Source organism: Pangasianodon hypophthalmus, chromosome 6, assembly GCF_027358585.1.
Source record: "Pangasianodon hypophthalmus isolate fPanHyp1 chromosome 6, fPanHyp1.pri, whole genome shotgun sequence".
In the NCBI taxonomy this organism is placed as follows: domain Eukaryota; kingdom Metazoa; phylum Chordata; class Actinopteri; order Siluriformes; family Pangasiidae; genus Pangasianodon; species Pangasianodon hypophthalmus.
In genome coordinates this window covers 18086985-18104785 of record NC_069715.1, presented here as the reverse complement: position 1 = coordinate 18104785, position 17801 = coordinate 18086985, and the positions used below count along the sequence as shown (strand labels likewise).

General features: G+C 38.0%; 1 protein-coding gene across 10 annotated transcripts in view; it reads right to left on the bottom strand.

Annotated features, from left to right (window-relative positions):
- Nucleotides 1-17801, bottom strand: part of reln (reelin) — a 438322-nt gene that overhangs the window by 225053 nt on the left and 195468 nt on the right. For all 10 annotated transcript variants that reach the window (XR_008301877.1, XM_026932718.3, XM_034305511.2 and 7 more), the window contains 8 exons: nt 16133-16341; nt 15609-15737; nt 10879-10988; nt 8751-8817; nt 8341-8574; nt 3857-4018; nt 3375-3611; nt 405-597 (listed from right to left, as the gene is read on the bottom strand). Coding sequence is in view for 9 of the 10 variants with exons in the window: in XM_026932718.3 (XP_026788519.2) it covers nt 405-597; nt 3375-3611; nt 3857-4018; nt 8341-8574; nt 8751-8817; nt 10879-10988; nt 15609-15737; nt 16133-16341 (1341 nt within the window). In the remaining variant the exon portion in view is untranslated. The remainder of the gene's footprint in view (nt 1-404; nt 598-3374; nt 3612-3856; nt 4019-8340; nt 8575-8750; nt 8818-10878; nt 10989-15608; nt 15738-16132; nt 16342-17801) is intronic.

The following is a 17801-nucleotide window of genomic DNA, read 5'->3' as shown; positions in this document are numbered from 1 at the left end:
CCACACAGCTCAGCTTTGTAGAATGTCCAGGTCACAGTTGCCCCATGAACAGCTTCTCCAATCTGAGGGTGGATCTCTCACAATTCTTTAGAATTACCCTTAGTCTCTCTGTTTCGTCTCTCACTAATGCCTTCCTTACCCAGTCACTGACCTGATGTATGGCCTCTTCTGGGCAGAGTCAAGTTCAACGTCCATTCAACATCTATTCAAATAATTATGTGACTTCTGATTGCAACTGTTTAAATGGGAGCTAATTTAGGGGCTTCACAGCAACAGGGGTGAATACTTTTGAATTATTTTGTTTATAATAATATTAATAATATTGTATAAAATGAGCTAAATTATATAAATGTTTTTTTTGCTGAGTGTGTATGTGTGTTTTGGTTAAAACTCATATTTCTCACCTGTTTTACTAGGTGCCAGGTCAAACCATGATTGGTAGAGAACTCCAGTCGAACCCGTGTGTCAATGTGGGGTGAAGGCTTGTGACCACAGCCCATTATCAGGGAAAACTGTAATGTGTAGGAAGCCCCGATCTGCATGGATTGAGTCTCCACATAGCGAATACTGGAACCAAGGGTACTTTCTCCAGAGAAACTGTGGAAATATGAGCAATAAGTATTTTATATACATACATATACATATATACAAGAAAATGTGTGTGCGTATATATATATATATATATATATATGATGTGTATATATGTGTATATGTTTTGCTTTTTTGAACACAATAAAACAATCCGAGCTTGATTTAAACGATTGACAGTAACAAATCTGACTTATTATAACACTTAACAATGACATTCGGAGATGTGACACTATGACATATGAAAATGACATTTAACAATTGACACCCCCCCCCCCAAACACACACACACACACACACACACACACACACACCCACCCCTTTTTTATGACTAATTGTGACAAAGACGTGTTGTATATCCGTTGGTGGGTCAGGGCCACCAAGGAGACAATGTCTTATTTGCAGGTATTTCCAAAAGTCATTATTCGGCAGGTTATACTTTTGTTTCAAATGATTAAATGACACCACATGTTCTCCTTTATAAACATTATCCAAGAACCATATCCCTTTATTGGCCCACTGTGTCCAGCAGAAAGGCTTCTTATCTATTTGTAATTTAGTATTATACCAGATCGAGGCTCTAGATGTCAACCATGGGGTTTGTTTGAAGTTTTAGTGATACAATTTCCAACTTTCTCTATCTAATCTAAGAACAGGATTCTGGTCAGGTATTGGTCGGGCAAGCTGTGTCAAGAATGCCTCTGCTGGAAAAGGGGCCAACAGTTCCTTTTCAATTTGCACCCACGTAGGGGCTACGTTAGGCGCCATATTAATTTTAATCCACTGCGAAAGTGAAAACAAACAGTGATGCCAGTCAACTCTGGGCAGAGGGAGCCCACATGAACATTTAGCAGAATACAATTTGGTACGATTAAAAAGGGGTTTCTTCCCTTGCCAAATAAAGGATTCTACATTCTTATTGTACTCCTTCAGAAGTGATAATGGTAATGCAAGGGGGAGCATATATGACAAATAATTAATTTTGGGAACAATTATCATTTTAACAAGATTAATTCGACCCAAAATAGACATTGTAAGTTTGCTCCAATTCTGTAACAAATTTTGGATCTCTTGAATAACTGATTGAAAGTTAACCTGCATAATATTTTCTAATCCAGGTCCAAGTTTGATTCCCAGATAAACTAATCCAGATGAGACCCATTTAAATGGCCATTGGACTTCTAACATATTATTATGGTTTTTAGACAGAGGCATTACTTCTGATTTACTCCAATTAATTTTATATCCTGATATTTGAGAAAAGTCATCAATTAAAGAGCACATTGTGGGTACTGTTATTTGTGGGTTACTAGAGATAAGTAAAATATCATCAGGGTACAGAAGTATTTTATGCTCCTGCTGACTGGCCATAACACCTTTAATATTTGGGTTGCTGTGTATAGCTATAGCCAATGGCTCTAAGACCAACGCAAAAATGAGGGGTGAAAGGGGGCACCCCTGTTTTGTGCCCCTATGTAATTCGAATCACGATGACACTATGCCATTACACAACACTGAAGCTTGGGGTCCAGTGTATAGTAATTTAACCCATTTAGTAAATATTGACCCAAAGCCAAATCTTCTAAGAGTCTGGAATAAAAAACCCCACTCAACCCTGTCAAAGGGCTTCTCCGCATCCAGGGAGAAAGCCATGACAGGGTCTGCGACACCTCTAGAGTTCCACATTAGATGTAAAAGTCTTCTCATGTTATCCACCAAAGACCTAGCCCTAATAAACCCAACTTGGTCTGGATGTATAATAGTAGGTAATAAGTTTTCTAATCTCTTTGCGAGTACTTTGGCCAAAATTTTCCCGTCTACGTTGCCGAATGAGATGGGTCTGTAATTTGCACAATATTGTGGGTCTTTAACTTTCTTGTGAATAAGAGTGATTATGCTGCTTCTCATACTCTCCGGAAGTTTACCAGTTATCAATGCATTCTGAAAGACCATGAGTAATTTAGGTACTAGAAATTCTGAAAATTCTTTATAAAAGTCAGAGGGGAAGCCATCTTCCCCTGGGGCACGACCCAATGCGAGATCACGTATTGCATCCTTAATTTCCTCTAATGTGATGTCACTTTCTAGAGAGTCCGTATCAAATGTAGATAAACAAGGAATCTGTAGGGAAGAGAAGAATCTGTCATATTTTTCAATGGGTAATTCCCCTTGTGATGTATATAGCTCTTGATAGAAATTTGTAAAAACCTTATTAATTTCCTTTCTATCTGTAATCAGTTTATCTTTATCGTCAAAGATAGAAGGAATAAAGTTCTGCATGCTGAGCTGTTTGACTCCATGTGCCAAGTATTTACCTGCTCTCTCACCTTTTTCATAATAGTTTTGTTTTGTACAAAATAGGGCAAATTCAGCTTTTTTCTGTATAATATCATTTAGCTCCAATTTCAGACTGTTCAATTTATTAAAAGTTACAGGATCCAGATGACTATAATGTTGTTTTTTCAGAGACCTAATCATTTCTTCCAATTTAATTAGTTTTTCATGTTCCAAACGCTTACGTAGCGAACAGTGCTGAATAAGCCTACCCCTCAAGAAAGCCTTAAAAGCATCCCATGTTATACCAGGGTCAGAGAGAGAGCCCTCATTATATATATAAGCACACACAGTCAGGGCCATAAGTATTTTGACAGTGACAATTTTCATAAATTTGTACACCACCACAATGGATTTGAAATGAAGCGATATATATATGATGATATATATATGATGATATATATATATACTGTATATATATGATGTTTGTGAGTGTGTGTTTGCTTTTGTACCTGAGAGTCCAATCATGCTGGCAGTAGGGCTGCACACGTCCCAGGTAGAAACCCAGACTTTGTGTGACATCCAACACATTGCTGAAGTCCAGACTGATGGTGTTAAAGAGCACAGATGTCATGCTGATCTCATCCAGTGCCCAAACATCCTGTCCACTGCCCGAGTGGTGTGGCTGCCACCAGCGGAACTGTACCCCAAATTTCTGTGCACCAGGTGGGAGCTCTACTGACACAATCCTAAGAGAGACAGAGTGCTATACAGTGGTGCATCATAACAGTTTCTCTACAGCTACTCATTTATTTTACAGAAAACAACAGAGTAGACCAATAACACTAAAAATCCATTTTAGTACATTCATGGAAGTTACACAGAAAAGATACTGTCATAAACAGGCTTTCTCCATTGACATTAGGAATAGTAGCCAAAAGTGAAAGCTAAAGTACAATATTATAGTAGGAAAGGCTGTAAAGGATGTGGTTACCTGGGCTCATGGAAGCCTTCATAAGAGTAATGCTGTAGCAGGTTCCAGGTGATGCCATTATCAGATGAGTAATGGAGTAACAATCCCTCCCCAGGCTGATCTGGGGCAGGGCAGGAACTAAGGGTACTACGGCTGCCCAACCTCAGAGTGAACTGCAGGTACCTATAATAAAGAAGAGATTCTGAGAAAGGAAGAAAGTATCTGACTCTCATAATTTTGTATATCTGTGGATTTTGCTACTATGGCAGTCATGGCAAGATTTGGGTGAAAGTTCTAATGGGAAAGAAAGATTAGGGACAGAGGGGAGGGTTAATTACAAAGGGGAGGGTTAAGGGGAGTGGGTTCTCCTGTTCCTGCTAATTGTGATCCCTATATAACCTCTGTCTTTTCTCCCCTATGTGTTTTAATGACTTGAGTTGGAGCATGAAACACTGAACCAGTGAGCATTTTTGTTGTTTTTTGATTTTCTCTTTTTTCCTCTAAACTGCCAATGGGTGAGTTGAGTAAAATAAAGAGCCAAAGGCTCTTTAACAAATGGAACTGGCTTGTCCCAAAATCCTTGATTTTACATACATGACAAAAGAGGTTCAAGTGTCAGCTGATAAATTTCATCCTGTGACAGGGAAAAATGGCCATATATATCAGCAGGAAAAACAAAGTGTGCTTTAAGTTGGTCTATCTTGAATTTATTCTCTACTGGTAAGGTAGGATTCTGACTTTTGTATACTATCTACTTGACTCAGTTGGATGTAGATTCTTAGCACTAGAATTGTTGTATTGTATATTCTTATTGATTCTGTAGTGTTGCTTGGAAATGTCTGTTGGTCTACGTTAATTAGTTCTCTCCGGTGGCTAATCAAGTGTAGTTTCAGTCTCCCTTAAGGTGTGAATTGTGGGCAGGGCTTACTAAGAAATGTTGAAGGTTATATGCTGTCAGAAGCATATTTTACAATGGTTGCAATACATAAATTTAGATAAAAAGGCCAAGTTTAGTAGTGTTTATTTCTTCTTGTTCAGTTCAGTGTTACCAGTTCCCTTTCAGCCCTATTTTCACTAACCCCAGTCATGACTAGGCTGCAGATATGTTCCTCAAACCCATCTCTGTTGTCATCTCTCACAGACCCAGAAGCTCTCATCCACAAACCAAAGGCCGAACTACCAGTAACCTCATCTACCCTCCTCTGTTGTTTCAGTCTCAATCAGTGGTGGTAGTTGGGTACCAGTCTGCTGTAAAGAAGGCTGATTTCATCTTAACATTAGCTTCCCATTACACTCTTGGCACTAATTGAGGCCTGCATCTCTCCACAGAACTCAGCTACACTGGCTGCCCTATCTTCTGCTTAAGCTGGCAGGTGTGGTGGTACAGGTTTACTGCTGTCTCGGAGATGGTGCTTCACACCTCTCTCCCTGTCTCATCTCAACATCTCATCCTTCGAATTCCATGAAGTTACAGTTACCTCCCCAATCAACTTTCTTATCATTGTCATCTACCACCCTCCTGGTCCCCTAAGGGCCTTCCTTGAAGAAATGGACATGCTCCTCAGTCTTTTCCCTACCGAAAGCACCCCTCTTACTGTCATCAGAGACTTCAGCACCCCCCCTCTGACAAGCTCCAGTCCTCTTGCCTTCTCCCTCTTCTGCATTCCTTCTCCGTGACATTCAACAGCTGTCCTCTCACACAGGAGGAAATGCCCTGCACCTGGTCTTCAGCTGCCCCTCTCCAGCTACAGACATCTATGCTACCCTATGCCACATCTCCGATCATCATTTGGCATCCTTCACCATCACCCTTCCTATCCTGTCTAAAATCAATGATCAGTACTTCTCTCCCACTCATCAAAACCTCCACTCTTTCCCCTTCCTCCATAGCTTCCTGCACCCAATCATCCCTTCCAGACCCTGACTCCTTTTCGTCCCTACCATTGGAGTAAGCCACACAAATTCCCCTCCTCACTTTCCTCATCTATGGACCTCCTCTGCCCTCTATCTTCTAAACTCTGGATGATTTCTTGTCCTGTTCCTTGGCTATTGGATATGCTTTGCTGCAATCAGAGAAAATTAAGAACAGCAGAGTGAAAGTGTGAGAAATCACAAGTCGACACAAATCTGGTCTCTTACTGTGTGCCCATGTCCAAATTCTCATCTGCAGTGACTTCTGCTAAGACTGGATTCTACAAATAAAAGCTGGAAACATCTGAACAAAGATCCTCGCAAGCTCCACAACATCTTTTCTTCACTACTCAACTCTCCGGGTCCTCCTGCTCCATCCTCCCTGACTGCTGAAGGTTTTTCACCTTTTATGATGAGAAGATTCCACACTGAGGATTCCCCTTCTTCTTCACTGGCACATTTTTCGAAACTAGCAATCCTACCACTTGCCCATTGGATCCAATCCCTTCCACAATGCTCCAGACCATCTCTCAAGACATCCTCCCCTCCATCACTACTATCATCAATGGCTCCATAACATCTTGTCATGTACCAACCGCACTCAAGACAGCAAGGGTTATTCCCATCCTGAAGAAACCCACTCTGGATCCCTTTGACATCAGCAACTACTGACTGGTATCACTTCTCACTTTTCTTTCTACAATCCTCGAATGAACTGTCTACCATCAACTGTCTCTCTATCTCTCACAGAACAACCTCCAAGATCCTAACCAGTCTTGCTTCAAAGTGGCATATTCCACAGAGACTACCCTTTTGGCCGTCATGAGAAGGTGCATGCTGCTAGATCAGTCAAACTATCATCAGTCCTCATCTTCCTTGACCTTTCAGCAGTGTTTGACATAGTGAACCACAAGATTTTCTTGTCCACCCTCATGAGTCTAGGAATTTGTGGTTCAGCATGGCAATGATTTGCTTCCTACCTGGAAGATCGGTCATATCAGGTGACATGGAGGGGATTCAATTCAATTCATTTCAATTTTATTTGTATAGCGCTTTTAACAATGGACATTGTCACAAAGCAGCTTTACAGAAATAAATGGATTCAATATATATATATATATATATATATATATATATATATATATATATTAGTGTGAATTTATCCCTAATGAGCAAGCCAGAGGCGACAGTGGCAAGGAAAAACTCCCTGAGACAATATGAGGAATAAACCTTGAGAGGAACCAGGCTCAAAAGGGAACCCATTCTCATCTGGGTGCAATGGATAGTGAAATTATAAATAAATCCCTTCTATTACTGAGTACTATATGGACAAATATAAAATCATCACAGTTTCCTCACAAAGTTCGGTTGGTTAAAATCTATCCACCGTCCACTGATGGAGTCCTGAGTACAAAGGTGCTCGTGGCAACTGCAGCCCCAAAGCCACTATAGCAATCACAGTCCCAGGTTTTACCTGTGAAGACTGAATTTGTTGTTAAAAAGGATAAACCAGCCATTTTGAAGCTGAGAAAAGAGAGAAGATAGCAAACCAGATCAATTGAACAAGGATTGTACATAGCCAATACTAAAATTTCAAATTTCCTGAAAAAGAAAGACACCATTGTTGTACTAACAATCAGACATCAAACAGCTCAGCCAAGGAAAACAGCATTAGTTGTGAGAGCTACGAAGAAAAAAACAAAAACAGCAGTCAGTGACATCACCAACAACCTCCACAGAGCAGCAGTCAAGGTAACAGTAACCACCATTCAAAGAAGACAATGAGAGCAGAAATGTAGGGGCCATACCACAAGATGCAAACCACTCATCAGCAGTAAGAATCAGAAGGCCAGATTGGAATTTGCAAAGAAATACAGAGATGAGCCTCACAAGTTCTGGAACCAAGATGAACCTCTCCCAGTGATGGAAAGGCCAAAGTGTGCAGAAAGAAAGGATTTGCTCATGATCCAAAACATAAAAGCTCATCACTCAAACAGTGGAGAAATAGTTCACAGAAACACACCATTATTCGTTACCAGTTATGATGACACGGTCATCCATTTTAAGCTTGAAATTCAGAAATATGTCTAGAAATAGGTTTAATGGATAATCTCATAAGAAGAAATTTTAGATAACTATTTTAGATAAGAGTTCTTTACTTGCTAAGATACCACTTTTTGCAATGAGGTTGTCTTTTTTCATAAAACCATCCTTATGGTTCTACAAAAAAGGTTATGAGATCTGCAATTTGTATGTAGCGGGTGAATAATGACTAATGTTTTGCCAAAATGGTTTTCCTTTTGGTAACTGAAAAAAATAAAAACTTCTGTGTATTTGTGCTTGAAATATCAGATTTTATGTTAGTACATTTTAGTAATTTTTTTTTTTTTTTGAGGTGGATGGATGGGTCTGGTAGTGGTGGCTCAGTGGGCTACTATTCGGAAGGTTGTCAGTTCAATTTCCAGTGCTAACAATGGGTCCTTTGAGCAAGACCCTTTACCCTTAACTGCAATGTATCCTATCTAACTTTTAGTTCTATTTGAATCTATTTGAAAATTCAGTCAAATGAAGTGTGTATGTTTGTATGTGTCTACCTGGCCTGAGAGCCATCTAGTAGAGCAGTAACCAAATGTCTCCTGCTGTCTTTGTTGAAGACCAAGGCCTTCCCACTGGCTAAAACCCCACAGCCAAAGCTGACCTCTGCCCCATGCAGAGAGGAGAAACTGTGGTAAGAGGAGAGCCTTGGACTAGAAAATCCCTCTGACAGAAATGCAGGAAAAGTCTGAGTAGCTAGCTCACAAGCTTGCCCGCTGAAACCTGAGTCACACCTAACAAAGAATAGCAGAAACAGAAAGTACCACTATTAGTAATATATTTATATAATACATAAACCCATATACTCCACCGAAAAATGTACAGACTGCCCTAAACCAAATAGTCATCCACTAATGAAAGTCAGTAAATGGTTTAGGACATCACACATATCCACAATGAGTGTGCATACTTGCATCCACTGCGTGAGCATTGTCCTCTCCCTGAGCAAAAACGGAGGCAGGCTGGGCCGATATATACTGCAAAGTATAGAGAAACAGAAGGAGAAGGAAAGTAATACACAGAAATGTAATTTTATGTGTGCTTAACATAATCTTAAGCATGATTATCCTGACTTCCTAACATAATTTTAAACAGCATTGTCCTGACAATTTATTTAATGAAAATTTGTTTTTTTTCTTTAGAGCTACAGTGTTATCAGTGTATAATTCTACACATTCCTGTTAAAATAGCAGGTTTTTGTTATGTAAAAAAATTAAACCAAGATAAATAATGTCAGATTTTATTTCAGCTTTAATGGGATACAACAACAAACAAAATTCACAAACAAATAACCTGCTACTGATACCATGTACACAAACTGATACTTTGCTAAAGCATCTTTTGTTTGTAATATGGTACTCACTGTTTTTGGGTAAGAGTCTACCAACTTAGCACATCTTGATTTGGCAATTTTATTCCACTCTTTCCCGCAAAAATTCTCCAGATCTAAAATCAAATTGTGAGGAGATCTCCTGTGCACAGCCCTCTTCAAGTTATTCCACAGATTTTCAGTAGGACTCAATTCAATAGGAATCAATTGATCTCTTAATGGGCCAATATACTGACACTTGGATTTGTGCTTTGGGTCTTTATCTGGAAAGTGAAATCTTCAGCTTCCTAACAGAGCCTTGCAGGATTTGTGCCAAAATAGATTGGGATTTGGAGCTATCCATTATTCTCTCTATCTAGACCTAGTTCCAGCGAAAGAGATGAAGCCCCATAACATGATGTTGGGACTATCATGTTTCACCATGGATATGGTGTTCCTAGGGTGGTAAGCTGTCTTTTGCTCCAAATATATCTTTTACAATTATGCCCAAAAAGTTCAACCTTAGTCTCGTCAGACTATAGTACATTTTGCTACATGACTATATCTACAGTATGTTTTGGCAAACTTTAGGTGGACTTGGGTGGTTTTTTTTAACCTATAGCCCAGCATGTGAAAAATACAAGATTGTTGTCAAATGCAGGAAGTGACAAGTACTTGCCAGATATTCCTGCAGTTCCTTTAATCTTGCCATAGGTCTCTTGGTAGCCTCCCAGATATGTTTTCTTCTTGTCCTTTCATCAATTTTGGAGGGATATCCTGTTCTTGTTTATGTCACTATGGTGCCCCATTTTCTCCACTTGATGATGGCCTTCATGGTATTCCATGATACATCTAATGTTTCAGAAATTCTTTTGTACCCCTCTCCTGATCAATTCCTTTTGACAATGAGATCTAGTACATGCATTCTAAGCCATTTGCTGACCACAACTTCAGCAGTTGGATAAAAGCAAGGAGATATTAAGAAACCTTACAGAAACAGCTGATCTTTATTATTAGTGCAACCACGTTATTGTTTTATGTTATATCGTTTGTCGTCTTTTAGACCAGAATAACGCTTGGGTGGAAGGATAAGTCTGGAGATAGGATCTTCACAGTAGATGAATTTTAAGTTCTTCAGATGGATAAACGCTGGAGTGTAATCACACTGAGTTCTGTTTTAGTCTTGTCACACAACTTGTGTCCCTTCTTATCTAACTAAATGTGTGAAAGCCTACCCAATATATAACAAGTTATTGTATGATTAAAGGGTCTTCACATGACAAAGTGTACTACCTATCTATATCCTTACATACATTCTATCCACTTATCTTATGGCGAGACATTTCAGGTAAGAACACTCTGGTACAGAATACACTCACAGATAATAAGAATCAGCATAAAGAGAATAAAACAGTTTTTAAGCATAAGAGAAAGTAAAGGAAAATCAAATAATTCCATGTTATTATGTTTAGGTTATGAGCTTTTTTCTTTTTTTTCCCTGAAACATTTCTATTTGCTTTTTGCTTGAATTTTGTTGGTTGCTATATCCCATTAAATGTGGAAAAATTTCTGACATGATTTATCTTGGTTTGATTTTTTACATCACAAATACCTGTCATTTTAACAGGGATGTCTGGATGTTTTATATCCACTGTATATAGGTAAAAGCTTAGTAACATTTTTCTTTTCTAACAAGATTGTTGACATTCAGTAAGAATGTGACTTTCACCATTGTCGATGGCCCACATATTGCCAATTCCAATTCCAGTCTGTATCCAGCGAAACTGAGTGCTCTCTGTGAGGGCAGCATTGGGAAGAGGTATAGAAATCCTTGTCCATCTACACACATATGCATACATGCATATACAAATAAAATTGTTAACTAGTAAAAATTTATATTACAATTTTCTTAACCAACATTGCATTACTTAACAACTAATTAACAACCATAAACAACAGCCTTAATGGACCATGAAAAGTGTTAACAAAGTAAAAAAGTAAGTTAACACCTGCATAAGCCCACTCAGGTCTCAGGGGGTGTTGAATTAACAATAGTAAACATAGAGACAATTAGACAATTAAACACACAGACAATTAAACAGAGACAATCATCTAGTCTAAAACTGAACAAAGCAAGTGGACCTGATGGTATCTTAAATGAAATTATCAAGAACACAAGTAAAAACATTCAATTAGCTGTGCTTCAAATTTTCAATATTCTGAGTATATTACTTCTCTGACATCTGGACTTAAGGTCTTATACACCTGTTTTCAAAAATGGAGATAAATTTGACCTTAGCAGTTACCAAGGCATCTGTATAAACAGTAACCTGGGGAAGGTTTTCTGTAACATCATTAATTGAGGAATGATCGACATCCTTATTAAACACAGTGCCTGGAGTAAAGGTCAGACTGGATCATACCAATATACAGCACCAGTGATCATATCAACACCCTACACACCCAAATTGACCTAAGGTCTATTTTACTAATCAATTTTTCCTAAGTGGTATAAGGGGAAAACATATGCTCAGGAGCATGGGCTGAGACAGGGTGGCTTCTTAAGCCCGACATTATTTAATATATAAATCAACAAACTGACCTCCTTTTTAGAGCGGTCTACAGCCCCCAGTCTCGTTTTAAATGTATCAAAGGTTAAATTTCTCCTGTATGCAGATAACCTGGTCTTGCTATCCCCCACTGCTCAGGGGGGACAAATACAGCAAATTCTGGACCTGCTGTAGCAGTACTGTCAGACTTCTGCCCTGACAGTAAACTGCAAAAAGACCAAAACTCTCATATTTCAGAAAAGAGCCAGATCTATACAAGCTATATAGAGGAATGACAATAAAAACCCACTTGACTTGACTTGACCTGACTTGATATGGAAAGAATATAAATATCTTGGGCTAAAAATTACTTCATTTGGAAGTTTCACTCCTGTAGTCAGTGAACTGAAATAGAAAGCATGCAGGACATTCTATGCAATAACAGTTGAGGTCAAAAGTTTACATACCCCTTTCAGAATCTGCAAAATGTTTATTATTTTACCAAAATAAGAGGGATCATACAAAATGCATGTTATTGTTTATTTAGTGCTGACCTGAATAAGATATTTCACGTAAAAGATGTTTACATATAGTCCACAAGAGAAAATAATAGTTTTTAGAATTATAATAGAATTTATAAAAATGACCCCATTCAAAAGTTTACATCCCCTTGATTCTTAATACTGTGTTGTTACCTGAATGATCCACAGCTGTGTTTTTTTGTTTACTGATAGTTGTTCAAGAGTCCCTTGTTTGTCCTGAACAGTTAAACTGCCTGCTGTTCTTCAGAAAAATCCTTCAGGTCCCATAAATTCTTTGGTTTTCCAGCATTTTTTGTGTATTTGAACCCTTTCCAACAATGACTGTATGATTTTGAGATCCATCTTTTCACACTGAGGACAACTGAGGGACTCATATGCAACTATTACAGAAGGTTCAAACGCTCACAGATGCTCCAGAAGGAAAAAACATGCATTAAGAGCCGGGGGGTGAAAACTTTTGAACAGAATGGACATGTGTACATTTTTCTTATTTTGCCTAAATATCGTATTTTTTCATTTAGTACTGCCCTTTAGAGGCTACAGAAGATAGTTACACGTTTCCCAGAAGACAAAGTAAGTTAAATTTACCCTGATCTTTTTCACCCCCCGGCTCTTAATGCATGTTTTTTCCTTCTGGAGCATCTGTGAGCGTTTGAACCTTCTATAATAGTTGCATATGAGTCCCTCAGTTGTCCTCAGTGTGAAAAGACCTGAAGGATTTTTCTGAAGAACAGCAGGCAGTTTAACTGTTCAGAACAAACAAGGGACTCTTGAACAACTATCAGTAAACAAAAAAACATTCAAGTGGATCATTCAGGTAACAACACAGTATTAAGAATCAAGGGGATGTAAACTTTTGAACGGGGTCATTTTTATAAATTCAACTATTATTTTCTCTTGTGGACTATATGTAAACATCTTTTATGTGAAATATCTTATTCAGGTCAGCACTAAATAAATAATAACATGCATTTTGTATGATCCCTCTTATTTTGGTAAAATAATATACATTTTGCAGATTCTGAAAGGGGTACGTAAACTTTTGACCTCAACTGTAAGTGACAAATCCCTACTCAAATACCAATTAAAGTTTGGCTTAGATAATTCAAATCATAGAACCTATTGTTCTACCGTATATTACAGTCATTCAGTGGGCCAAACACCCTGCCAGAATTTTACACAGAGAATCACGTAAAAGCATTCTTCAGATACACAGAAAAAACACACAATGGCTGCAGAGCAGAATTAGGCCAATTTCCACTATTATTGAAAAAAAAAAACATTACATAATGGCTCCATTTAAGGAACAGTGAGATGCACTTGTACCACCACTAAATCCTGCCATGCCACAAGTTGAGCTCAGTAAACAGTCCCCTGATTAAGCTGGTCCTGAACCTCAGCATATTAATATACATTCACGTTGCAGTAACACACATACTACAAAAAATATGACATCTTAGCAAGTGAAAATATTTTGAATATACTCAAATTTATCTAGTATTTCCTATTATAAGTTTACAATAAACCAAATATAAGATTATTATCCCTATTCTAGACATTTTTACTTACTTCAAACTTGAAATAATCTTGATCTATTGACAGATAATTTTGCTATTTTTAAGCCTTTATTTCTAGAAGGAAGCAAAATAGAACCAGCAGAATAAGAAAATTTACATTTAAATTTAAATAGGAAATTTACAAATTAAACATGTCTAGAAATAGGTTTAATCTTATATCTGGTTTATATTAATCTTATAATAGGAAATACTGGATAAATTTGACTATATTGAAGATATTTTCACTTGCTAAGATTTCTTTTTTTTTTTTAATTCACATTGCAGTGTCCCAACACTACAGTGCATCAGGACCATCCAAACCTCAGACCAATCAAAGGAAACCAAATTATGACTTTCCAAAAATAAAATTACCTGAGGCTTGGAGAAACTAAACACAAGCACAGAGTAAAGTATGTCTGGCTCTAAATCAATTGTACACTTTGGCAGATTACCTGGGCACAGTGACTAACCAAAAAATAGAACCAGGCTGACAAAATACAAACCCAGCTATAAGAGAAATTTGAGGAGCTTTTTGCTTTTTGCCACTAACTTTGAAGAATGCTCATAATCTGTATGCTGTGTGAATGTACTTCCCTCATATGAGCAAATAAAGGAACTTCCATTGCAGCTGAGCCTGTGCATGTCTTTAAGAAGAAATTTCTCCAACATACCCGCATAGAACAAGTCTGAATACAGAGAACTTTTTGTATAAATATGGAACTGAACTAAACTGCTGACATCAGTTGTCAAAACTTTATGTTTGCCATAATCATGTAATGGATAATGGTCTGTTTTACTAGTTCTTGGATGCTTTGATTTAAGCAAGTGTAGAGTAAGAAGAAAAGGCTAATAAGGAAACATTGTCACATTGCATGAAGTTATGCCTCTTTTATTAACTTATCCTGATCAGCTTCACCACTAATCCAGGATACACCACTCTCATTCCTAATCCAGTCTGGACTTTACAATTCTCTAACACATCTGAACTGTAACTCACCTGCTGCAAGTTCTTTGCAAGGGTTTGACATTTAATTTCCATTTTCTATTTCTCTTCCTGATTTTGACCTTTTTGCCTCCTCCCATTCTTTGATCTGGGTTTGCCCTTTTTCATTGTTTGCTATATTGTTTGACCACAGCCTGTTTTTTTAAACCATGCTTCTTTGTGCTGATTTGGATCGTCATTAAACATTTTAGTTACTCTTACATCGAAATGGCACTGAGTTTGTAAGAGCAGGACAGTGCAGACTTTGAGTTCTTTTACTCCATAATAAACGGATTTCTAATGAGTTGTTCTTTCGGCTGCTCGCGTTTTTATCTTTTACGCAAGTTTTACACCCTTCCTGATGCAACCTTCCCATTTTAATCCGGGCTTGGGACCAGCACTGAGAGTACACTCCCAGTGGCTGGGTTGGTTCCCTGCCTGGGAATCGAACCCAGGCCACCGCAGTGAGAGTGTGGGATCTCTGAGACCATTGGACTAAGTTTATGCAGACTTCTTCACCTATACTGGGATGGAAAGTTAATTTTACAACAAAAACGCAAATTATAATTCTACGTCAGATTTTTACTTTTGGTTAGAATACATTTTGGTTAACCCAGCTGTTTAATTATTATGCATATTTGTTAGAATAAGTTAGAAATAGCTGCAAATAACATTAGTTAAACATTAGTTATGTTACCTGTCACCTTTTTGAGTGTTCCCACATATATGTTAGAATAAATATTATGACACTACTGAAAGGGGAGAAACATTTGGAACATTAATGCAAACAAAAAATACAGATCCAGGAGCAAGCACATGCACGCACACACCCATTGTAGTTGTCAGATGAGTAGATTGTGCTGTGGGGAACATGTGATCCAGAACATAACTCAGGCAGACACTCCATGTGCAAAAGGGACCAGGATCGACCCTGATTGGTTGAGAACTCCAAATTGACACTGTCATTAAAATACATTAGTGTAGACAAAGAAAAGACAATGTGAGACTGGAAAAATAGAAGATATTTGTGAAAAATTCCAAATCGTTTTAGCATTGTTAATTATTTCTTTAACTATTGGATACCACTCCATATATCCTAAATATTATTAGGTTATTACAGTTCTTGTTCAACAAAAACCTAGTTTATTGCATCAAAGAATACGCTGTGTTTGAATACAGAGCTAGAAAAACAGGACCAAAACAGGTTTCCTGCTTTGAATGATTTGGTTTTATTTTTCTATGCATGCATTCAATTAGTAGATTATCTATTAAAGATATAATAGAATATGTCAAATAACAGCTTCCCAGTGGCTTTGATCAGGCAACCTTTGTGTATGGTGGTTAGAGAGAGCACCTGTTGGTAGGCTGGTAGGAGCCACATCCAAGATTAATAGAAAACTGGGCCATATGTGTGTGGACACCAGGCATCACTGGCAGAAGCTGCAGGTAATCCATTGCCCAGACATGACGATTGGCTCCCGCATGAAACCTCTGTTCCAGACAGAACTGAGTCACAGGAGTCTGAAGGTCTGTAGGCAAAGCCACCGACACCACAGAAGGGGTCTAAGAGAGACAGAGAAAGAGAGCATTGGCTTGAAAGAAACAAAATTTAGGAAAGGTAAAGGAACCAGAGAAACAACAAAAGCAGGACAGGGGACAGAAAGGGAATGAAAAATACATGAGAAGAACAAAATCATAATAAATATTTTTTCAGACAGGGTGATGTCACATCATTTGTTGCAATACAGTGGCTGGCAATAGTAAGAATGGACACTTTCAATTCAGTTCAATTAAATTCAGTAAGCTTTATTAGAATGACCATATATTGTTAGAAGTATATTACATTTACTACCATATTAACCAACAAATTAAGTTTATCTAAGGTTTATCTAAGAACATTCATACAGGAAACAGAAATATAATATTAACAACAACAACAACAACAACAACAATAATAATAATAATAATAATAATAATATCTGCAGGGTACATGGAGTCTTAGCAAATGTTGCACCAGTGGGCAGTTCTTATTATGTTATTAACATACTTTTCAAAAATTTTGCGATGATAGTTCAATGCTAATTGTTTGAAATTCTTGCTGAAAGCCGACCCTCTGAAGGCGGCCATGTTTTTTTAAGTAACCCAGTGACAATTAAGAACCTTGTCCTGAACATGCCTATCAAGTTTTGTTTGAATCCATGTATAGAGTCCTATGTTACAGCTCTTTGAGACAACCAAGCTCCTGTTTTTCATAATTATTGAAGATCAGACTGTGTTGAATAATATAACATAAATTTTGTTAACATGTGGTAAGAATCATAGGACTAGTTTGGAAAAATACATCTATTTATATATTATGATTATTTTAAATTTGAGTGGGCAGTGCTTAATGGTCCACAGCAATAAAATCAGATGAGTAACCTTGTTTTTGTTTCTGATTACAAACATTTTAAAAAATGAAAACAGAAAAAGGGAAAGCGGACCTGCTGAGGTCCAGATAAGTCATTTAAATTTTAAATATATTTACTTTGCTATAAATTTGGAAAAGAAATGCAACCTATATGCAGTGGTTAGTACCTACCAAAAGTGGTCCTAGGAAGAACAACCAGTGAACTGGCGACAGGGTTATGGGTGCCCAGTACAGAGCAAAGGCTAGCCCTTCTGGTCTGATTCCACAGAAGAGCTACTGTAGCACAAATTGCTGAAAAATTGCTGGCTATGATAGAAAGGTGTCAGAACACACAGTGCATTGCAGCTTGCTGGATATGTGGCTGCATAGACACAGACTGGTCAGTGTGCCCATGCTGACCCCTGTCCACCACCGAATGAAAGCATCAGAACCAGACCATGCAAGAAGGTGGCCTGGTCTGATGAATTATGTTTTCTTTTACATCAAGTGGATGGCTGGGCGCGTGTGTCACCAGGCACCAGGATGGACTATGAGAAGAAGGCAAGCCGGCAAAGGCAGTGGGATACTCTGGGCAATGTTCTGTTGGGAAACCTTGGGTCCTGACATTCAATAA